General features: G+C 46.9%; 1 protein-coding gene across 2 annotated transcripts in view; it reads left to right on the top strand.

The window, feature by feature from the left end:
• The window catches only part of exoc4 (exocyst complex component 4), a 110,023-nt gene that overhangs the window by 36,045 nt on the left and 49,675 nt on the right, over positions 1-24,303 (top strand). For both annotated transcript variants that reach the window (XM_035528010.1, XM_035528011.1), the window contains exon 10: positions 13,702-13,798. In XM_035528010.1, the coding sequence (XP_035383903.1) occupies positions 13,702-13,798 (97 nt within the window). The remainder of the gene's footprint in view (positions 1-13,701; positions 13,799-24,303) is intronic.

The raw sequence follows: 24,303 nt of genomic DNA on the forward strand, positions 1-24,303 counted from the left end.
CTGAGGGTAGAGAGTTGAAAGTCATTGTTTTCATTATTCCAGCATAAGAACCATTCAGGGGTCTCCTTCCAGATTAGAAGTATGAAAATATGAAATGAGACTGACAGAGAAATGTTTCTCCCTCCTTTTAATTAAGTGTGCAGCGCTTGCCAGTGCCTGAGGAACCGAGGCCATTGGATGGCCACGTAATTGCCTGGCTTGGAGAGTTATGTACTATGCGAAGTCTAATCCTGCTTTCCAAGGCCAACAGTCTGTACTTCAGACTATCCAACCGGCACTGTATTAGGTCTTTTCTTTTTGCTTATTTTATTTATTTATTTGTCAAATGGGATTAATTACCTTCCCTTAAGCACAACAGGTGTCAGACATGTGCCATCACACATGCTCTGTAATGATGGTGGTGTGGCCAGATGCATTAAAATTTATGCCTCGAGTGAACAGTTTATGACACATGGAAAGAAATAAAAGCTACACAAACTAAGCTGAAGACCCATGAATAATGCAAAATTTAATCAGTTTCTGTCTTGGCAAAATGATTGTGTGTGTGTGTGTGTGTGTGTGTGTGTGTACACGTATCAGTTTGTGTGCCTGCCTGCCTGTGTGTGTGTGGGGGGGGTGGGGGGGGAGTGTGTGTCTTCTCTAGAGGGGCCATATCTGAATGCTCAAGGTCTGCTAAAAGCTCCACTTGTGCTCACGCACACACGCTCGCTCTCTCTCTCTCTCTCTCTCTCTCTCTCATTCTCTCCCTCCCCTCCTCTCTGTCCCTCTCTCGTTGGCTTCCCCTGGGCTGCTGGATCCGCAGTGCCGTGGCAGTCATTATAAAAACACATCCCAAGCCTCAGAAGCTTAATTACAACCTTCCCTGCCCCAACATAACTCGTACAGTTCGATTAAACCCCAACTTCCGTCTGAAGAGTTCATTACTGTCTCACACGAGGCCACACCTTGCTCTCTTTGGTCTGTATGCGCCCACTGCCCTCTGGCACTAGTGCCCACACGAGATACACACCCAGGCTAATGGATAAGACATGCCTCTCGTCGCCTCTATGAACAGAGGACCTTCTGAACCCAAGCCGTCACGCAGCCTCTGTGGCTGTTTTTGCTGGACTAAATAATATTATAAGATGGGTTTTTAGCAAGCTCTGAATTTCTTCCAAGTGTACAGTAACTCAATTCTGCCATACAAAGTACATAAATGAGACTGGGTGTATGTGTATGTTTGTGTGTTATGTATGTATGTATGTATGTGTGCGTGCGTGCGTGTGTGTGTGTGTGTGTGTGTGTGTGTGTATGTATGTATGTATGTATGTATGTATGTATGCGTATGTGTGTGTATGTATATATATATATATATATATATATATATATATATATATATATAAAATGTGTGTGTGTGTGTGTGTGATATATAATATCTCTCTCTCACACACACACACACACACACACACACACACACTACCCACTGTATACTACACTCAGTGTGTATACTGTATACTGCACTCTGTGCGCATATATTGTATACTGCACTGAATATATATACTGGTCCCAATCATGTGCCCTGCCCACTCCACACAGACACAGTGTTGCCTTAAGTGCTTGTCTCTCCGCTTACCCACAATCCTTGGGGCGAGTGCAAAATAGAAGACAATCTTCTCTGTTCCTTTCTGTAGGGGGATTAGAGAAGTCACAAAGCACTAAAATGTGATTTTTTTTCCCCACATGCGGGTTACAAATTAAGTTTTCTCGTCGAGCCTCGCAGAATGAGAGAGACAAGAGAGGAGCGAGAACTTGGTATTAGCAATCTTGTTTATGCATAATGGCGGCGTTCCCCAGAGAGTGGGCGAGATTGTGTGCGCTGGCCCTGACTGACTGGTCCGCGGGAGAGCAAGTGCTGTTGTCTGTCAGTCTGATTTGTGAAGCACAATAGAACAAGAAAGGTGCAAATGGAAAAATGTCTCACGTGCGTGCGTGCGTATGTGTGTGAGAGAGGGAGGACCGAGAGAAGGGATCCTTAGACTTCTTTTCCTGTTGATAGAAAACAGTTTGACCTTAAATATTTTAGCAGAGCCAATGTTGCTTTACTGTTCTACAGGACGCGTGGGCCGTCTGTACAAGGGTCCGTCCTGACTGTGGAACTGTCAGAGTATGAGCGATGGCCCGTCTCGTCCTAAGTGCTCCATAGGCTGCTTGCTCAGAAGAGACGAACCTTGAAGTTTGAGTTCTCCGAGGGATCGGTGCATTAAGGTTACGTTTGTATCTGCTTTCAGTTAATCGATTTCTGCTTTAAGGAGCTAAATACAAACGTGTAGGAAGGGGTAAGACTGAAGACGTGGTATAAAGGACTTGGGTGAATGCAGCTTCGCGGTAGGATGCCCGTTAAAGACGGTTTCTAGCTGATGAACAGCCTGTGTTAGACGGGTATTACTGGGGCATGCCTGGGAATGCTTGAGGAGTTGACTGCTTGTGTTGAGGTCCCAGTGTTCTGACGGGGCGTGTGGAGAGCCCCCCCAATCCTAACCAGCGTCCCGAGGATCCTTGAGCGCACCTGTGGAGCTACGGGAGTTAGCACCTTCCCCTGTTGTGACCCTGAAGGATGTCGGCCGTGGCAGGTGGCAACCCCCACGCGGCCGAGGAGCTGATGTGCTGGGACGAGAGAGTTCATAAGGCGGGAAGCGCAGAACTCGGCAGACGCAGAGGAGAGAGGTTGCAGCTTTGGAGCGGAGACGTGAAGGAGGGTGGTGAGGATTGAGGCGAGATAGCTAGTCCTTTTGTGATTGGCTGTGCTTTTCTGGTTGGCTTGTCATTGGCTGAGGAGATGCTGGCGGTAAGGATGTAAGTCTGTGGGATATATGACCAAAATCTCATATCCTGATAGAGGTCATTCATATCCAGATAATGACACACATGATATAGCACATTTTCTGTAAATTCGAGGAATAAATAGTACAAAATGACCAAATGAAAAGACCCGTTTCTCATTGCTTGACACACAAAAGGTATTCGTGCTTTATTTTTCCCCTTTTATTTAAGCCTTTGTGGAAATTTTCAATAATGCATATAGGAAAATATAAGATATGAACCTATAAAATATTAAAAGGTAAGTAGAAAGCAATTTCATCTATTGTTGTAAACAAAAAAATAAAATCTGAAAAACTGAATTACAGCTATATAAACAATGAAATAAACAACGGCGCATAATATGAAACGAGCGTGGCTTTTCTGCTGTCGCCCGTTATAGTGATGTACCTGGAGAACAGACAACTTCCATATCACTCCCCATCTTTGTTTTGGAGTGAAATCTCATAAAGAGAAGACAAATGTATGTCTCTGTGAAGTTAATTTCCTTGTGCCCTCGAGGCTTGCTTTTAACCTGCTCATTTTTAGCTTGTAGCTCCCACCAATCAGAGCAAGGAGACTGTGTTGATGGACCTGTGTTGATTAGCATTTTCTAACACGCAGGACCGCTGATCCTGGATCAGAGATGTGAGGGGTTCGGGGTATGTCGCTCATGGTTACTGTGTGAGAGGACCGCGGCCTTTTCAGTGATTTTAGAAGCCATTTTTGTTTTTATTCTTCAGCTAGTAGACTAGTAGATTCTCTCTTTTTTCCACAACTCACTTCAACTCAATTTTCTCTTTTATTGTCTTTCTCTCTCTAAACTCACAAAGGCAGAAAATGGTAAGCCACAGCAGTGAACCACTGGAAAACTCCCAGACACCCCTCGGGGAGGGTTTGTGGGTACGCGGGTGACGCTCTGGGGAAGGTAGAGAGGCCCTCGTCAGCACGTACCTCGAGTGCCTCTTCATTTCAGTGTTTTGTGTGTTACAAGGCAACAAGGCTATCAACTGTAGGACGAATCAATACTTGACTTGCGCTGACCCCTTCTGTTATGATTTATAATACAAATAATCGGTACCTGAAATTAAAATGAGCTTTGTGTGCGGAAAATGTCAATAACTGTGAGAATTAAGGGCGTGCGTGGTGCATCCTCTTCAGGCCCTGGTCCTCGTGAGCGGCCCTGTCTCGCTCAATTCCCTGCACTGCCTCTCTTTCCTTTCACAGCTTTTTCGCGCATCTTCTGCGTTTATATTTCTGTTTTTTATTCTCTCCCCCTCTCCTCTTTTCTCTTTGTGCTTTTTTTCCCCCCTAGATCTCTGAACACTTGTGGTCTGCTAAGGCTCAGTAGACTATAAGAGATGCAAGCCATCTCTCCTCCCTCCCTCTCTCTCTCTCTCTCTCTCTCTCTCTCTCTCTCACTCAGCACTTTGTTTAGGGCGTGATTGATCCACATCGCCCGCGTTCAGCTGGAGATGGCCAGCGTCGATGTTTATCGGCCCTTTTCATTCGGCCAATGGTGACTAGAGCTTGTGTGCAATCAAGCCTTCCTCGAGCCGGGCAGTTAAGACAAGACGCTGGCAAGAAACGCTGCCAGAGAGTAATTGTTAGTGTAAACGACACACAATCATGACGCGCCTGGCAACCGGTGACGAGCGGGAGGGGAAGAAAAGAAAAGAATGGAAGGTCACAAGTTTGGAGTTTGCCTGAGGAAGGAGGTGAGGAGGAGAATGCACATGAAGAATTCAGAGCACACAATAGTTGTTGATTGGCTGAGATAATTGTGTTTGTAATCTCACACACACACACACACACACACAGGACGGAGGCAGAGAAAAGGAACTGTTTTAATATGCAGCACATTCGTACTCACTAGTTTACATTGGCTGGCTCTTATTGGCTGAAGCATGGCCCTAGATTAGCTGATAGATGGCGTATGTGAGGGTCACCTGATGCTATCTTTATTGTGATGAACCTCACCAAATACTACGGACAGACAGAGATGAGGCAGATAGCCCACAACATCTGTGACGGAATTACTTTGAGCTCTGCCTTTCAGATTTGAAGTGTATTTTTAATTTTATTTTGCGAGTTCATCTTGGTGAACCCTAGTGAATGTCCGTGCGGTCTCATACGTGCTCTGTCACCCATGACACTACCACTCACTGCAGTGGTGGTGTTTATCAGAGATGTTGATAGGCTAGGGAGACTCACCCCACTAGGTGACTGTGGTCTTATGCCTGTTCTCATTCTCTACTTTAATATGCAATCAAACCGTATCAGTGGGTCTCAGTGTGCTGTGTCCCCTGTGATGGGTTGTGTGGCACAAGGCTGTTCTGTAGGTCAGTCCTTACAGCAAAGCTTCATACTGGGGGATTGTTGTTAGACAAATTAAAACTTTTGGCACTATTCAACAGCTTACCTTCTCTCTGGGTTTACTGAGTGATGATTTTATACTTGATTTGGGGACGTCAACTTGTCAGGGGAATCGTTTTTGCCAGTTCCGGTTTTTATTTGTTGTGTACAGGGGTTGTATGGTGTGCGTTCTTTGCAGTGAGAAGCTTGGTTGCACTAGGAATAGCAATACAACATACAAGTTGATATCATCACAGACCCCTGTGACAGGCATCATAACCCAGACAGTAGATAACAGACAACACGCAAGAGACAGTTGTGACAACATATGCAACCAGTAAACGCAAGCAGTGGATTTGTGAGATATTAAGGTAGGGAGTTGGGGAATATATATAATTTAAATAATTTAAGCTTTGTGTGTGTGTTTATCTGTATACAAATGCATTTTGCCAAAATCCAGAAGCAACATACATAACAGGTGCTAATATGAAGGAGCCGATATAAATGTAGTTAATACAGTTCTTAATAAATGTATAATTGTGTACAGGTGCACAGTGACGAGTGCTGTTTACACGTAACCATCCTTGTTTACACATAGTCACAGTAACGAGCTATGTGAGGAAGAGCGGTCAGCTGATAGTGAGACTCCAGCCTGCCCCTGTAGTTCTGCTTCGCCTCTTTCACTGGACTTTCATCTGCACAATTCTGGGTCAGGTACGTCTGGATGGCCACAGATGGAACAGTGTCGTCTGCCAGCTTGCAGATGAAGCCAATAACTACTTTCCTCAAAGCTGGAGGGACACAGTTCGTGTTGGTAGAGGTTTGCCAACACCTTCCTAAAGTTTGCCTTGTTAAAATTCTCCCCTGCCACTGCATCAGGGTTAGCAACCTGGTTTCCCCTCAGCATGTCGCGCATCTCAGACGTAGCGAGGTCTGAATCGGTGATGAGTCACTGAGGTGCTCGCACTGCTGCTTATAACCCAAATGACATTTGATGGTTATATATTCCAGATTGAGTGAACAGTAGTTGAAAAGTGAATTAGTGTTGTTGCGGTCACTCCACCTCCCAGTCGGGGTAACACACTTCGCGTCCTGTAGACTTACCCGATGCCGTGGTTCTCTCCATGAGATGAAACGACAGAGACGTTTCGACACGGCGCCTCTCTGTATCTGGAACCTCGGGGCGTCAGCCCTGTTTCAGTGAAGCACGACACATTACAGTCCCTGATATCCTGTTGGGACTTAATCTTCACCCTGAGGTTGTCTGGCTTGTTTGTCCAAAGACTGGATGTTCGGGACCAGGATACTGGGTAGAGGTAGCCACTTTACCATCCTCCCAGCATGCACCAAATACTGGGAAATACCAACAATTCCCGTGGCTTATTTGCCTGTGTCTTCTGGGTGCAGGTCCTCCGTTTTCGCCACTGGACCAGAAAAAATGTCCTTCTGTTAATTTAAGGTGTGTGAAACTGTAAACAGACCTCAGACCTCATGGGTAAGAGTGTCTGTCAGTCATATGAGTGAAATGATACTACCATAGATGCTAAGGAGTCACATAAGAGCGCAAACAAACACACACAACATCATACCAGCTTGCATGACAGCAGTTGAACACTAAATACACAGACATTGTTGTACCAGGTCGCAGGACAGAAGCTGAACACGGTAGCGCCATTTTTAAAGTGGCCTAAACTAAACCTAAATTCACAGAATTTCAAACTGAACGAAGCAGGCTTAACAGACTTGGCCTTCTATAGCTTATGAGCACACATTCTGAAAGACATGCACCAGAGTTCCATGTAGCACTCTTCAGCTTTCCTGTTCCAGACTTACTGTTTTAAGAGGAGCTCATTCTTCATGAGCTCCTGTATTCATTGTATTAGTCTAAGTAGCTGTGACACTGACATGTCTTCAAGGTGCACATGGGAAGGAAATTGCAATCAGAGTTTGGCTGTGTATAATTTGTAGGGAGAGATTAATTTCAAAAGTGTTCATCCCTCTGAGGGGTCAAGTGATGCGTTTGCATTTGCATTTTTGCATTATTCTGGAGAAGCAAATGGAACGTGTCCTGACACACGTGTCCTCTGCCCCTGCATGCAGCGCTGTCCTGACACACGCGTGTCCTCTGCCCCTGCATGCAGCGCTGTCCTGACACACGCGTGTCCTCTGCCCCTGCATGCAGCGCTGGCCTGACACACGCGTGTCCTCTGCCCCTGCATGCAGCGCTGTCCTGACACACGTGTTCTCTATCCGTACATGCAGCAGTGTTCCAGCACACACGTGTCCTCTATCCGTACATGCAGCAGTGTTCCAGCACACACGTGTCCTCTATCCGTACATGCAGCAGTGTTCCAGCACACACGTCCACTGCCCGGCGCCGCGGGTTCCATTTGCATGGCGCTAAATTTTATTACGATGGATGATTGTCATCTAAATAACATTATGCCTTTGATTGTGTGTGGGTGTGTGTGTGTGTGTGTGTGTTTTGGGTTTTTTTCCTACCCTGTATTGTGGGTGACCGAGGCTGGCAAAATTCAGTGGAGGATCTCATCACGGAGCACTGATTGAATTAGCTGAGTGTCAGAATAAGGTTGGGGCGAGACCGGCTGAGACGGGAGGAGAAGGGAACGCCGTGCGACGCGTGCACACCGGGCGAGGCACAGAGCTGAGGCGCGCCACTGCTGGTGTCGGGTGTGGATTGTAAGCAGTGTCCATCGCTGCTGTAATGTTGTTTCTATGACGATACCTTTTTAACAAGGGAGTGTGTATTACCTTGTATGTGTGATATTGTGTGCTGATGGCACCTGCTGTCCCAGATTGCTTTGAGGCAGGAGTGTAAGGCACTTGAAAAACGAGTTAAGACATAGATGCTGGACTAGGAAATTTTAGATCCGCACCTCCCAGTCCAACCTGGGCCTTTTTTTTTTCAGTCACATGTAGTTATTGGTGAGTGAGTGAGTATAAATCATATATTCTAGGAAAAAATGTATCATTTCAGAGGGACCTGCTTGCTTTATTTGCATTTAAGAACTTGTTTAGCTGGAGTTTGTAAGTGTGGTCGAGACCTGTGTGCTTTCTGTGTAAACAGAAAGATGGTTTGTTAGAGGACACACACCTAATCAGACTGAAGAAAAATGGATGTGTGTGGTTGTGCGTTTCACAACCCATGCTAATTTTAATCAGCGGCGGGGCCGTCATCATCGCGGCTGTCGCGGGCGTGTTTCATGGAGTGATGGGGGTGTGTGTGTGTGTGTGTGTGTGTGTGTGTGTGTGTGTGTGTGAGAGAGTGATGACGAGAAGGGGTGGACGGACGAAAGGAAGAAGAAAGGTGAATACAGGGAGAGGAGGAGGGTTACGACTGTGAAGGAAAGACACACACACACACACACACACACACACACACACACGTCAAATCAGGGCGGTTGAGAGGCAGCTTAAACCCTCACTGATTAGAAAGAAACAGAGAGAGAGAGAGACGCGCTATTAGTGGAGTAGGTGTTTGATTGGGAGTGGAGGAGTTGCCTTTATTTTCTTTCGTGAAATGGAGTCAAATGAGGGAGTGGTGATGGCCACTAATCACAGCAACACGAAAGAGGTTAGACACGACCGAGCGTTTTGCTCTCATCCTGTCACCTGCTCTGTGATTGTGTCTTCACTGGTGCAACTGGGCCCAGTGTAAAACATTACAGGTGTGGGGTATATCAGAGCTGTCTGGGCTTGGACGGTTTCAGGGAGCTCTTCTTTAGGGGCCTTCTCGTACAATAAATACGTGCTAAAGATCTAAATTTGCATGTCAGTTGAGAGTGCGTCATAGTCAACCATAAAGTTTACTTTTCCAACCAGAAATGATACTTGGCCATATTCCCAGCACTCCCGAGTTCTCTCTTTGAATATGTGGGCATATGTGTAACACATTTACGATTTGAAGCACTAGGATATTGTCCGAGCCTACAGGGATTTTGTCCCATGCTACATGCTAAATAATTTATCCACCTCAATTTCCACATTTACTTATTAATTTGTATTTATTTATTTATCATCCTCCAGCATTGTCAACCTGTTCCCCTGTTGGCCTCTGCTGTCTACTGGCTGTGACTGCAATATTGTCCTTCCAATTAATTTTAATAATAGAGGTAGCTCATTAGAAGCCAATCAGACATGAAGACATGGCAGTGGAATTAGGACCAGACAGCTGGGAGTTCATGAATTATTGAATTGGCTTGATCTCATTAGAGCAGAGGGGTCCTGCACAAAAGCATTGACTGGATGTACACACGTGTACACACACACACACACACACACACACACACACACACACACACACACACACACACACACACACACACACTTGTCGACCTTTATGCAGGCTGGTAAGACTTGGCAGCTGTCTGTGGACTGTACCCTGTGCTGCCTGAATGCAGCAAATGGCTTGTATTTCCTACTGTGCCAGTTCTGTTATTATCACACAGCACAGACCTGGACAACTCTAAATAGGGAGGACTCAGGATCTGTGTCTGTATTTATGTGTCTGTGTCTGTGAATCTGGCTTTTTTTGGTCATGCTCTGTCTTTGCACATGTACATGTTTAGGGTCCCTCTGAGTGTGAGAGCTTGTGGTGCAGCTTGCTGCCTAGTGTCAGGTCGTCTCTGGTAATGAGATGTGCGTGTGTTCATCTTGAACAGATGTAAACAGCGAGCGCTAATACCACACACACTCGTTTGAAATGGGATTATAGCTGACCTTGTGCTGTTATCTGTATGTTCTGTAACATGTGAGAAACACATGTACACTCTACACACTCGCTGGCTTACAGAGAAATAAAGCTCTGCCCTCACTCACTGGCTCAGCACGCGAACCCACACGCACGCACACGCTCACACACACACGCACTCTCTCACACACACACACAAGTTTGGCTGCTGTTATTATCAAGGCCTTTGCACATCTCTGTCTCCATTTCTCCTTTAGATTGTAGTAGCGGCAGAATACATCACAGATCAAACCATTTTTAATCAAACTCAGGGAAGTGTGGCTAATGAAATTTCACTAAGTCACTGACTGGCTTGATTATATACGTGTGGCCTGGGAAGTGTGTGTGTGTGTGTGTGTGTGTGTGTGTGTGTGTGTGTGTGTGTGTGTGTGTGTGTGTGTGTGTGTGTCGGGGGGGGGAGGGGGGATTTGCCTGTGTTATGTGCACTAGACTTCATTTCCACACTCATCTACCCCCATCGGGTGAACACACCTTTCTCTCTAATCCTAGATCAGTCAGTGCCACAGGGGAGAGCCTTCAAAACAAACACACACACACGCGCGCACACAAAGATATAGTCCCAGGCAAAGGTATTCACCAGCTTTAAATCTCTTTACTACTGACACAGACACAGAATTTCTCTTGCAAGCAAACATACAGTTAAAGTGTATTTTCAAAGTTAAAAATCATTATTTGTCATTTGTGTGTTTTTTTTTGTTTTTTTTGTGTGTGTGTATGTACAACCCCATCACACCAGTTCTTGATAGAGCCACCTTTTGCTGCAAGCAGATTCTGCTCTGTTGGGGTACATTTCTAATAGATTCAGGTCCGTTGGGGTACATTTCTAACAGATTCTCAGTTATGTTGGGGTTCATTTTTAACAAATTCAGCTCTGTTGGGGTCTGGACATCTTCAGCCACACTTGTGTTGCTTTGGTAAGTTGCTGTGCTTGGGATCTGTGTCCTGCTGAAAGGTGACACTTCTCCCACACTTTGATCTTTTAAGCAGACGGATGCAAGATGTCTTGCAGTATATCCATCCATCCATCCATCCATCCATCCATCTGTTTTATCCAGATATTCAGTCCACACTGAAGAAAAGATACCCCACAGCATAATGTCACTCACTGTTGTGATTAGGTTTGTTGAGGAACTTGCACTGTTGGGTATTAATTAATTAATTAAAGTGTGCGTTTTCCTCCTCAGTAATGGTGTCACACCAGTAAAGCTCATACAGGCCTGTGGAAACCAGAGAAGGTTAACCTTCACTCCAGTCTTGGCCACTGGTCTCTGGTGCTGTCTGTCACCGCGATGTCCCTCTCGCGTCCCCTCCCCCTGTGACGCTGGGTTTTGTGGGAAGGTCTGAGCCTGGTTGGTGTGGTGCAGTTTCTGTTTCCTCCCAGTTGACCCAGCGGTGCTCACTGGGGCCTCCGAGTACTTGGGAATTATTTGGTAGCCATTTCCCAACATGTGCATGTCAACTTTTATTTCTCATTTCTTTACAGTACTTTCTTTTAGAATTTGTTTGCAGTTTGTCTGAATATGAGTAAGAACTTTTAAATGATTCAGATGTCGAGGCCAATTATATGCCGACCATGTCCTTGTTGGGGCTGTAGCCTTAATCTGTCTAAACCCAGACCTTCCACAGCATGGGGCTTGAATACTTAAGCTATCAGCATGTTTCACTTAGTAATTGTCAAGTAATACTTTTCTTGCATAAAACCAATAACGGTTCAAATTAATTAATTTTGAGGGTCTGTCTTTTAAAATGAGACAAAATATCAAAATGTTATTTGTGATCCAGAAAAAGCTAATAGGTTTTAAGGAGTTTGAGTGCTTTAGCGAGGCATTGTGTGTGTGTGGGTGTGTGTGGACATCTCCAAAGAAGACTCACAAATGACAAAGAAAGCTGTTACTCTTTTGCAGGTTCAGAGGTTGTTTCAGGCTGTTTTGACGCGCCTGTAAGATCCAGTAGGCCAATTATGGCACGTCTTTTTTTGACCAGGGTGCTCGGTGAACATCCTTTTGGGAGGAAGACCATTCCTGTGAGGCATGACGACACGTTACTAAGGATTAGTGGGCTAGTCTGCCTTTAGCCGTCTGTGTTTCCCACGTTAATGACTTCCTCTTTCACATGATCATAGCTTTCATCTCGCTTTTCTCTTTGCGTATGATTGCTGGATCCGCGTCTGGTGCACGTCATCTCTGCATCTCTATCTCTTTCCCACCGCTGATGGTGTGTGTTAGCAATGTTGTTTTGTAGATGTGATTGAGTCTTAATTGAATTGGCATGAGGGGTGGAGAGGAGGGGAGAGAATAGGATGTGTGCTCCGCTTCCTCTTTCCACGCCAGCGGATTTCACGGACACCGTAGCAGCAAACTAGAAGCCACACCGAACAGTTTTGGCGAGAATGAAGATAATCTTTTATTTTTTTTAACGATGAAAGTGCGGCAGGAATGGAAGGGAGTGCCGCGCTTTTCATCCAGACGTGTTATGTTTAGATGTTTAGGATCCCGTGACTTGGCGGCCGGGAAGTGGATGGCGGTGCTGGTCCGCACCGTGGATCGCTGATCATGTGGTCACACACACACACTCACTGTTTAGCTTTGGCTTCAGCAGGACGTGGGCGGTGTTGGAGATGGCGGTGCTGGCCCGGACACACGCTCACCTGTGTGCACACGTGCAGCATGGGCTCTTAGCAAACTTGCTTCGTGTTTACTGATCAGATGCGTTCGCCTGCTGAGAGTGTAGAAGCCTCGCTGTACTTCTGAGTAATGAACAGTTCGAATGACTGGGCCTCCTTGTGGTGTGTGTGTGTGTGTGTGTGTGTGTGTGTGAGAGAGAGAACAGTGTGAGAAAAAGTGTGAGCTATAAATAGTCCTGACATTTCTATTTTTTTTAAACTGAAAGGTAAACACATTTGCTTTTTGTTCACTGAGGTTAGTTTGGTTTACAATTGGCTCAGAAAATCTTTAGAATATACATATGACATGTTACAACCCCATGTCCTGACAATTCACTAAGCGTGTGTGTGTGTCTGCATGCGTGTGTGCGTACCAGCTTGCTTTCCTGACCGTCTCATCCCAGAAAAGTGTGGGTAAAGCATCCCTTCTGTGGCTCCAAGCCCTGTGAAACGTTAATGAACCCCACCTCACTGAGAGGAGACGAAACCATATGGTTATTTTTATCCAACAATTCACTGGGGCTTACGCAAACGCATACGAACTCCCTACTGCCAAGGATCTTCCTACACACACACACACACACACACACACACACACACACACACACACACACAAACAAGTACGTCTCCTACTCTCTGTCACTGGTATTGATTGTGTGGATGAGTAGAGGTAATAAGGACTAGAGACCTTTTTGTTTTCTGAAGCCCTTGAGATGAGGGAGTAACACAGCCATGATTTTCTTATTAACCCCATTAACGAAGGCTCTACCCATGGGCCAGAGACAGGGGCCAGAGACGCATCTGGGATGAGGTTTTTTTTATAGCATATCTGGGATGAGTTTTGTATAACATATCTGGGATTAACTTTTTTTTAATAGCCTAAGAGGGATGAGTTTTTTTTTTTGTTTGTTTGTTTGTTTGTTTTTTAGCTTTCTGTAGCATATCTGGGATGAGCATTTGAGGGGGTTTTTTGTAGTCTATCTGGGGTGAGTCTTCGGGTCGCCTGCTCCAGGGTCGTGACCCCCTGCGAGTGCTGGTGTTTCTTCCTGCTCTCTAATAGGCTGTTTTCTGTGTGCAGGAGGAGCTGACGATAACCTGATCGAGAGAGGGGAGACCAAGTTCTTGTGTAAGCCAGGAGCACGGAACATCACCATCATCTTTCAGCCTCTGCTAAGGTAGGCCTCCGAAACAAACAAACAAACACAAACACAAACTGAGAACCAACAACCTCGCTGTTCTCTCCTTTGTCAAGTGTCCTCAGATGCATCATAAGTAGCACTGTGTTCCCTCCTGTAGTCTTTTCTGCCTTCCTGTCCATGATTAGGGCATTATTACGGATCCGCTCCCTTGATTTTGATCCGTCCTGACGCTGGCGGTTGGAGCAGCCCTCCTGGACCCTCTTAACATTCAATTTGGCTTCAATTTTCCAATCTGTCTGCTCATCGGATCTGTCCCACTAACATCCTCTCATGTTACCGGCATGTCCGCACCGTCCTCGGCCAGCCCGGGGCGTGACAGCACTTCCCAGCAGTCCCAAGACTCTGAGTCTAATGCTCAGTGTTAGACCAGAGCTGTGATGTGTGTATTTGCTTGGCGCTCCTGTAGTGTGGACGCTGTCGCCTGCTCCTCTCTCGCCTGTATCCTGTGGTGGTTTCACAACAGGAGTGTCCCGTCAGTGTAAACATATGAGATGGATTTGGGCTGGTTTACTTTTATTAAGTCGCAAACTTCACAAACAAAACAAAAATCTACCAAGATCCAAAGGGAAAGTATAGCAACTCTAGAAACATCCCAATCAGTGCCCCACGAGGACATTTGTCATTTATGTGTAGAATAAAACATGATGGTTGGCTTTATCCATACGCTTTTCTTCCCCCCAGTATGTAATAAACTGTGGGACACTCCATGCCAGTTTACTGCCTCCCTAGTGAGGTCGGCTGTGGTGATTATCTGGATGTATCTCTCCTTTCATGTATTAAACATATGTTTAGTACGCAGTGGAGGGTGTTTGCTCATCAGTGAATGTAGAATGAGTCATGTCACGTGATCTAGCAATCTTGCATATGTTCCAGTTAGGCCAACTCCATTGGCCAATCGAAGGATAGCAGTAGCACTAACTGTTTCTGATTGGCCCTGATGTAGGGAAGGGCAGGCAAAAGGTGTGACAGGCAGCTGTCCATCAGGGTTAAAGGACAAGGTTGTATTCGCAGCGTCTGGGGTCGCTGGGCTGTTTTGTTTGTTTGCTTGTTTGTGTCTGCATTTGTCACTCTGGCCCATTTTATGTGTAATTGGCACAAGTCTACATTTCTTCCTGATCAATGCTGGCTGCAGGCTGTGAGAGGACTGGAATTTGCTGTAACAGCAAAAACAGACAAACGATACGTTTAATCAATACGGCCCGTTAATGCGGGTGCCGATCAGATTGTTGTGCGATTGGAGTCAGCGGAGGCTCTGTTAGCAGGAAGAATACGGAACGCCGTCGTGGAGTTAATGTTTGCGTTGGTAGGGTCTGGAGCCGCACCTGCCCAAGCCGAGCTAATCAATATTCCCTCTGGGCACCTTGACAGTCTGTCTTCAAAGCTTCCCAGTGTAGCGTATTGACTCATCCCCTGGCATCTGCAGTATATTGGAAGGTGTAAAAACACTTATCTGAGTATCACATCTCCCCCTGCAGATCAATATCTCCCATAAAGGTCCGTGTGTGTGTGTGTGTGTGTGTGTGTGTGTGTGTGTGTGTGTGTGTGTGTGTGTGTGTGTGTGTGTGTGTTTTCAGTGTCATTTTATACCAGGTATTTACTTTGAGTTGTATAGTAAAAAGCTACAATATAAGCTCCAGCCCATTGGCAAGAAAACTGAGCTCTTGATACCCTGAAGTGTTTAGTGGCGAATGTTTGTGTGTCTGCATGTTTAGTGGGAGCCTGTGTGTGCGTGAGTATGCATACGCATGCATCTGTGTGTGTGCACACATTTGTGTTTGTCCTTGTCTTGTTTGATTATCATGCATAGCTGTGTGTCCTTGCATGTGGTATCCTTTTGCTGCTAAATCTCTGCCAGTAACACACACACACACACACACACACACACAGAGCCAGAGCAGGTAGGAGGTAATTTAGTTTGACTTGTGGGGCCTCATGCTGACATTTGAGTGGTATTTAAACCCTCCTGGCCTGACTGAGGTTGGCATTTTGAAAAGGGGCGACTGTGCAGCTCGTGGTAATCTCTCCCTCGTGCGCGTCCATGCTCACTGGTGATTAGGGCTGGTAGACCCCTGGTGGTGGAGTGATTGCACCCCAGTCAGGAAACGCGGCGATGCTGGGTGCAGGATGAGGCCTGTGGACCAATGGCCTGGACTGGAGATGGCTAGTTATAGAGGGTTCAGTGGAGATGACTCCATCGCTGTCCTTGTACATGGGAGGTGTAGGTATCATGCGTGTCTTGTTGAAGTCACTGAGTAATTAGAGTTGGGGACAGACCGGATCAGGAAACGACTGAGGGTTCGTGCTGAAGAGTGAGTTTGAGAGCTGTATACACACTGTATACACACCTCTATACCACTGTATACAGTGAACTGTATACACACCTCTATACCACTGCTGGAATCCTCTCTGCGTGCCTGTGTGTGTGCGCGTGGCTCTCTGTGAGGGTCTCTGTGTGTCTCCCTGTGCCTCCTGTCCCTTGTCTCTTCTCCAATCACCTCTTCTATTCCTTCTCTGTCCTTTGGACTGTCCAGTATCTGCTGCACTAATATGTCCCAGCCACGGTTTGTTCTCCCACACCAGACCCATGTCATCACGTGGCTTACAGCCCATTTGCTCCAGTGCAGTCGCTGCAGAGGCTTGGAGGGGAGGTTTGCTTCCAGAGTAATCCACACCTCCAGTTACACCCTCAGCCAGAGCTCCAGAACACGTCGCCGCGCTCCAGATCCCGACCCCGCGCTCCAGATCCAGTTCCCGCGCTTCAGATCCCGCCACCACGCTCCAGAGCACATCGAAGGTGCAGGCTTCTTATAACGAGAATATTCTGAGTAATTCTCACATCTTCTTGAGCTCCTTCCTTCCGTAAAATTGCACACGACGTTCCACCGGTTCTCTAGCCTAGCACATTGCCTCAGTAGAAGGCAGCTTATGCAGTTCATGTGTATATTATCTCACGTCAAATCTCAAGTCAAATTTAGATTGAACAGCCAGTCAACTCCCCCTCCTGGCGGAACGCCAGCGCACGCAATTGGCCAAAACAACACTGGCGAGGACCAGCTAGAGCCAGCGTAGCGGAGCACGCTGCACTGGTTAGGTCAAAAGTTATTCCCTGACGCTGTGCGACGGCCTGGAGCCTTCTGAGAGCCGGTTGTTGGGTCAGCATGTCCGTAGCCTAACCCAGCCCAGAAAGCAGGATACAGGCACCAGGATGGATGGATGGATGGAAGGACTGATGGATGTGCATGGATTCCACACTGGTGGTGGGCGGTGCTGTGGGAGACGTTGAACTAAAGGAGAGAAGGCACTGGCACCCCCTGCTGGTGCCTCAAAGCGCAGCACCGGCATGCTGGGGGATCCGGATGACTGTGTCCACGCCTTCATTACAGAAACACTTGCTGTGAATGCAGAACTAGGAATCAAAGCTTGTTTGGGATCAGCATTTGCTTCTCTGCCCAGCTCTTCCCAGATCTTCCCAGTGTCCTCGTCTGTGCCACGGGGCAACTGTAGCAGACATTTGGGTGAAGCAATGATAGTGCTTGGATTGGTGCTTTGTATTTCCAAAAGGATGTATCAGACACTCACATGTTCAGTGATACCCTCTCTAGATAGAGCCAAGACTTGTTCTTTAACTTGCTGTAATCATCCAGCAAAGGATATTTGTTCGAGGAAAAATAACATTGGTCTTTAATAACATCCCCCACCCTTCTCTTATGGTCTGTCTTTCTCCACTGTCCACCATATCAGGTTGCTTGCTCTCTCTCTCTCTCTCTCTCTCTCTCTCTCTCTCTCTCTCTCTCTCTCTCTCCCTCCCTCCCTCCCTCCCTCTCCCCCCCCCTCTCTCTGACCAGGATTAGAGAGACTCATTGGTCCACTCTACGTAGTGTGTGCGCTACAGTACGCTATCTGAACGAATACCTCACCTCAGAGCAACTTCTAGACTGAAAACTGAAAAATGCCACCGTTGGGGGGGGGGGGCGGGTTTGGCCTGTGGGTCATAAAACTTTATACCTTTTTCTTTATTTATATGCAGAGACCTGAAGAACCACTGCCTAATCTATAAAACAACAAAATTTAAGATGATGAGATGATAAACAAAAAAACAAACAATGAACACAAATTATAAAATGAGAGATTCTCTTGTGCAAGTAAAAAAAAACACTTAAAACTGACATCTTGGTATATTAATAGACTGTCAAAAATGTATATTTAGAAAAACACATGGGGCTTTGCTTTCATAATTATTAAACATCATCACAGATTGTGAAAGGCGTGTTGATGGATTGGTGCTAGTCAGCGTAATCCCTGCTAGCCTAGTCAAGTCCCAGATTACGCTTAATCTGGGTAGTACACTTGGTCCGCATTGCACTAAGGTGACACTGGGATTAGTCATGTGTCTGAGTCGGTGCTCTATGAAAGTATTGGCGATCTTCTGGCTGCCTAAAGGCGGGACAGGGCAGCAGAGCTCAGGCACGACCAATCAAGAAGGTGTAAAGCATACAATCAGCAGTGCGACCTGCGAGGAGGAGAGTGACCGATGTGCGGTGGAAGGATAAAAACCTTTGAAATCACTGTCAGTGAAGCCAATGAAAACATCTACTGTACCAGGAGGTTTTCGGGAACCCGTTCTGAAGGTAGAAACAGAGTTGTTGTCTCCAGAAGTTCTGGAAACCCTGTCTGAGGCTGTGGAATTTCAGTCCGAATCTCTGCAGTGAAGCGTTTTATTTGGTGCTGTATGCGCTGCATGCATTTGGCTGAAAATAGCTTGACTCATTTAGTGAGCACAAAGATGAATCATTAGTTTTATGTAGTGAATTACAATAGTACACGGACTGTGACGCTGGTGGAAATACATTAACCATCGCTAATCACAATTTATAATCTCCATGACCCCTCAGAGTGCTGGCTGTTAGCGTTGGTGTCAGTCATGTGTCTTCCACCCTTACGTGGTCTTAGTGCAAGAGACAGGAAGACTGTGAACACTGCTGGCCCCCGTTTTCATACAGTGAGCAAATACAAATACAGTGAGCTAATACAAATACAGTGAGCTAATACCTATACAAATACAGTGAGCTAATACAAATACAGTGAGCTAATACCTATACAAATACAGTGAGCTAATACAAATACAGTGAGCTAATACCTATACAAATACAGTGAGCTAATACAAATACAGTGAGCTAATACATATACAAATACAGTGAGCTAATACAAATACAGTGAGCAAATACATGTACAAATACAAATACAGTGAGCTAATACAAATACAGTGAGCAAATACATGTACAAATACAGTGAGCAAATACAAATACAGTGAGCTAATACATGTACAAATACAGTGAGCTAATACAAATACAGTGAGCTAATACATATACAAATACAGTGAGCTAATACAAATACAGTGAGTTAATACATGTACAAATACAGTGAGCTAATACAAATACAGTGAGCTAATACAAATACAGTGAGCAAATACATGTACAAATACAGTGAGCTAATACAAATACAGTGAGCAAATACATGTACAAATACAGTGAGCAAAAATACATGTACAAATACAGTGAACAAATACAAATACAGTGAGCTAATACATATACAAATACAGTGAGCTAATACAAATACAGTGAGCCAATACAAATAGTGAGCCGGTGTGCGTGTCTGACACACATGCCCGTGTATTTTTTTTCATTTTTTCCTTTCTAAAATCTTCTCTTGTAATTTATATCCAAGGATTTTCCTGAGTAGAGGCAAAATCCCTGTACACACACACACACGCGCACACACACAAAACCAAAGCATACGTGCATACTTACATTAAGTCATTGAGGTGTGGCTGAGAATGAGATGCTGTATTATAGATCAGACACACAAACACACACACACAGAACTCAATGTAAAGGTCAGCTGGCAGACGTGGGGGGGAAGATTGTTTGTTTTGTGCATTAGCAGCGGGCATGCGCAGTTATATGAAACTGCAGACAAACCTGTCTCTCACCTACCCATCTCTCTCTCTCTCTCTCTCTCTCTCTCTCTCTCTCTGCTCTGCTTCTCCCTCATTGCCTCACTCATTCTTTCCCTCTCCCTCTCTCCATCTCTCTCTCTCTCTCTCTTTCTCCCTTCTCTCTCCTTCTCTCCCTCCCTCTCCTTTTTTCCATCTCTCATATCTTTATCTAACAGATATCCTCTTTCTGCTTCTGCCCTCTGTATGAGTACATACTCCAGAGCACTACATACAGTCCTTCATAAACAATAAACAACCCAACCAAACCCAAACCCTGGGCTTCATGAAGCTGCCTCAACGTCTCACTAACTTTTCAGATCTAATAACGCCTCCCATCTAGCTGATATTGTGTTGGAGATTGGATGTTCCAGTGGGGGCCAGGCACCCAGGACTCCTGTACAGAAGGTGAATGGCTTCTTTCCGCTTGGCAGGTGGCGTATTCCCCACTCGTAGCTGCCGGCGGATGTAGGGAGTACTCCCGCCCTTGCGTGCTTCTCTTGCACACTTGGTCAGGTTTCCTCTGAAACAGATGAACTGTGGGGAGTTCAGCATAGCCATTAATGTGGAGAAAGCCTCGAGACTGCGTCGGGAGAGCGACGCGCACCATGGCGGTCGGGCGAATTCTGCGAGTTGCTGAACTAATGATCTGTACCTGAGATGTATCCGTGGAGAGTTACTCTTGGAATGCTAGTAACAGAGCGGCTGGGCGGGTCAGATGGAGTCAGGGGGTCAGGGAGGAGAAAGTCTGGAGAGGAGGGGAGGGGAGAGGAGAGGGGAGTAGAGGAGGGGAGGGGAGGGGAGCTGAGAGGGGACAGCAGCGCAGGCTGAGAGGTTGCCAAGGTGAGCTCTAGGAGTCATTAGGGGAATGAACGGACGACCAGAAAGCGCCAGCTAAAGATAGAAACGCCTCTTCATGGCTCTTTTCCGCTTCTCTCTCTCTCTCTCTCTCTCTCTCTCTCTCTCTCTCTCTCACACTCACACACACACACACACACACACACACACAAACCTCTGCTTGGCTGCAAAGTTCGTTTGAGACTCCCATAGGACCATTTGTACCAACTTACGCACATGCCAACACATGCACAAACACACCAACGGAAGATGAGCATATGTTGTGTTGGATATGGTCTGTGAGGCTCATGAATCCTCATATCTGCGTTATTAAAGATTTAAACAGCACCGAGGCCCTTTTTAATGCAGCAATAGCCATCATGGGGGGGTGGGGTGGGGGTCCGGATAGCTCTGGCATGCAGCCGACACACTGCTATACATTAGACATGGCTCCTGATCTCCTATTCCGCTACTACAGGGACGGCTGAGGCAGTTCATAGACACTCAGTGTCCAAGCTCATAACATTACTAATACCTGCTCCACTGACCTTTGACCTCACACTGAACTGCTATTCCTCCTATTGTCAAGTAATGCTGCGCTGTCTGAGCTGCAGGACAGCCTGCCATTAATAATAGTGCAGCGATCTCTCTCTCTCTCTCTCTCTCTCTCTCTCTCTCTCTCTCTCTCTCTCTCTCTCTCTCTCTCTCCCTCTCTCTCTCTCTCTCTTCCTCCCTCTCTCTCTCTCTCTCTCTCTCTCTGCTGTTTGCTCTCATCATGACTCCACCTCCTCTTATTTTCGCATGTGCAGTGGCTGGGACAGGCTCAGCTGGGACCTCCATGAGTTATAAAGTGCATATAGGTGGATATGAGGTGAGGATATCAAATGGCACGCCAAAGTGAACCAGGGGGAAATTCTCTCTCTCTCTCTCTCTCTCTCTCTCTCTCTCTCTCTCTCTCGTTCACACGTTTGCACATTTTCACTTGAGCACACACACAATGGTGAATAGTGCACCTCCACATTTACTGAGTGTCCGTTACAAATCACACAACGTTTTAGGAGATTAAAGAAAAAAAAAAGCTTGACTGAGATGAGAGCGAGCGAGCGAGAGAGAGGCTGTGATGCGTTTACTCAGTAAGAAAAGCCCAGTCTCCTGGATGAGGGCAGCTCGCCCAGTCATCAGTCAGAGTATTCTCCATATAATGGAGACAGACAGCAGCAGTCAGAGAGCCCTGTTCATTTTCAGACCATCTTCTCAGAATACCACTGCAGTGCCCATCACAAAAGTGATTGCTTTTGCGCTCCCATTCCGGACCCGCCTGGCGCTGCGGCGTTCCCAGACATGGTTATTCTTTACAATCCTCCTTTTCTGGTGTCCAGCCGTTTCTCTCCCCTGCTGATATCTGCATTTCCTTCTCTGCCAGGCTCACGGTTGGCCTAACTTAGTGAGATGCCGAGCGTGCTTCAAAATTTGTGATATTTCAATAGTCTGAGTTTGCTGTTAAATTATTTATTTGTTTATTTATTTTTGCTCTATTCATTTGCAAATGAAGTCGCCCCTCAATTTATGTTCTGTTGGTCATGATTTGCATATTTAAGTTTGTATTTGTTAATTCATTAATTTATTTGGGTACATAACAAAACCTCCCTCGTCCGTATCTAGTGCTCGGCCCAGCCTCCAGAGCTCTAGTGAATGTGGCTTGTGGTTCCTCAGACAAGCATGATGTCCTGGTGCCTCTCACATGCGTGGAGGGGAGCAGTAACCCCTCCACACTGGGACGGACAGTGCAGTACAGACAAATTTGAACTTTGACCTGGGTCGTAAGCTTGTATTGGTAGTGGTACACATGTTATGAGCTCAGTGTGCTCTTTAATTCTGTTTGTCTGAGATTTTGAGCTCGAACACAGATACAAATGTGTTTGCTTTCTGTGCGTGTGTTTGTGTCTGACTGGCTTTGATCACGTCATATTGTTTTCATAGTTCCTTGGTCAACTTATGCGGTTAGTTGGTGAAAAAGTAGTTTGTGTTTCTATGTGCTTATACCTGGTGTGTGGGTGTGTGTGTGTGTTCGTTCCTCCATTTCCCTGAGAGATGGAGAGCCGCCACTCTGTGTTAGCGCTGTGCCACAGAGCTCGGCCCGCGACATCACAGCAGCCTTTGATTCACCAGCCTTTCCAGGTCGACGAGCCGATTCCTGATAATAACATTGTTTGATTGCTGGAGTGGAGATGTAATTGATTGATCTGACGACGTGTCTGGGTCAGGCTTCAGAGGGGGGCCAGACGCTGAAGTACATTTATCAGGACACACATCCACCAAGGGCCCCCCACCACCACCACCCATCCCACCTCCACCCATGCCCCACTTTAAATCATGCCAAGGATAGGGCTGAATTCCGCATGAGAGGCCATTTTAGAGCTTGCTGAAACAACACGGTTAAGATGGAGGGCTAGAGTGGCCTGTATCTTCATAGTTAAAGCAGAAGTTTAGCGCGACAGAGAGATGCGGACAGACAGAGCTCACCGATGAGGCCTAATGGGTTTGTTGTTTAAGATAATTCATCTTTCTCCACGCCGCTTAATTAAGAGTAGGGGCTGGTCTCTCCCACTCCTGACCTAATCCAATCACCGATGAGCAGGAACTGGCCAGTTAAGGGTTACAAATTGGAGCTGAATAAAAATCAAAGCATGTAATTGCCAATTATTGGCGAGGAACAGCAGTACTTTGTCTCTGCTCTGATGCAGTGCTTGCTCATATTGGATGCTGGGCTCTTTTGCAATGGTGATCGAGGGACATGCTACCCCCCCCCCCCCCCCCCGAGCTGCAGAGTGCCCCCTTGTGGTGATAGGGAGGTCTGCCGTCTGTGCTGCGGAGCGCCCCCTGTGGTGAAGGGCAGGTCCGCGGTCTGTGCTGCGGAGCGCCCCCTTGTGGTGATAGGGAGGTCTGCCGCCTGTGCTGTGGAGCGCCCCCTGTGGTGATGGGGAGGTCTGCCGTCTGTGCTGCGGAGCGCCCCCTGTGGTGATGGGGAGGTCCGCGGTCTGTGCTGCGGAGCGCCCCCTTGTGGTGATAGGGAGGTCTGCCGTCTGTGCTGCGGAGCGCCACCTGTGGAGATGGGGAGGTCTGCCGTCTGTGCTGCGGAGCGCCCCCTGTGGTGATAGGGAGGTCTGCCGTCTGTGCTGCGGAGCGCCGCCTGTGGTGATGGGGAGGTCCGCGGTCTGTGCTGCGGAGCGCCCCCTGTGGTGATGGGGAGGTCCAAGTTCTGTGCTGCGGCGCGCCCCCTGTGGTGATAGGGAGGTCTGCCGTCTGTGCTGCGGAGCGCCCCCTGTGGTGATAGGGAGGTCCGCGGTCTGTGCTGCGGAGCGCCCCTGTGGTGATAGGGAGGTCTGCCGTCTGTGCTGCGGAGCGCCGCCTGTGGTGATAGGGAGGTCTGCCGTCTGTGCTGCGGAGCGCCACCTGTGGTGATAGGGAGGTCTGCCGTCTGTGCTGCGGAGCGCCCCCTGTGGTGATAGGGAGGTCTGCCGTCTGTGCTGCGGAGCGCCCCCTGTGGTGATGGGGAGGTCCAAGTTCTGTGCTGCACTGGTGCAATTAGTTCAGCTCGTCAGGTAATAAAAGAATCACCGCCCCGTTAAAGGCGTGTGGTGATGTCATGGAG

This window comes from Electrophorus electricus, chromosome 7 (genome assembly GCF_013358815.1).
Source record: "Electrophorus electricus isolate fEleEle1 chromosome 7, fEleEle1.pri, whole genome shotgun sequence".
Classification (NCBI taxonomy): domain Eukaryota; kingdom Metazoa; phylum Chordata; class Actinopteri; order Gymnotiformes; family Gymnotidae; genus Electrophorus; species Electrophorus electricus.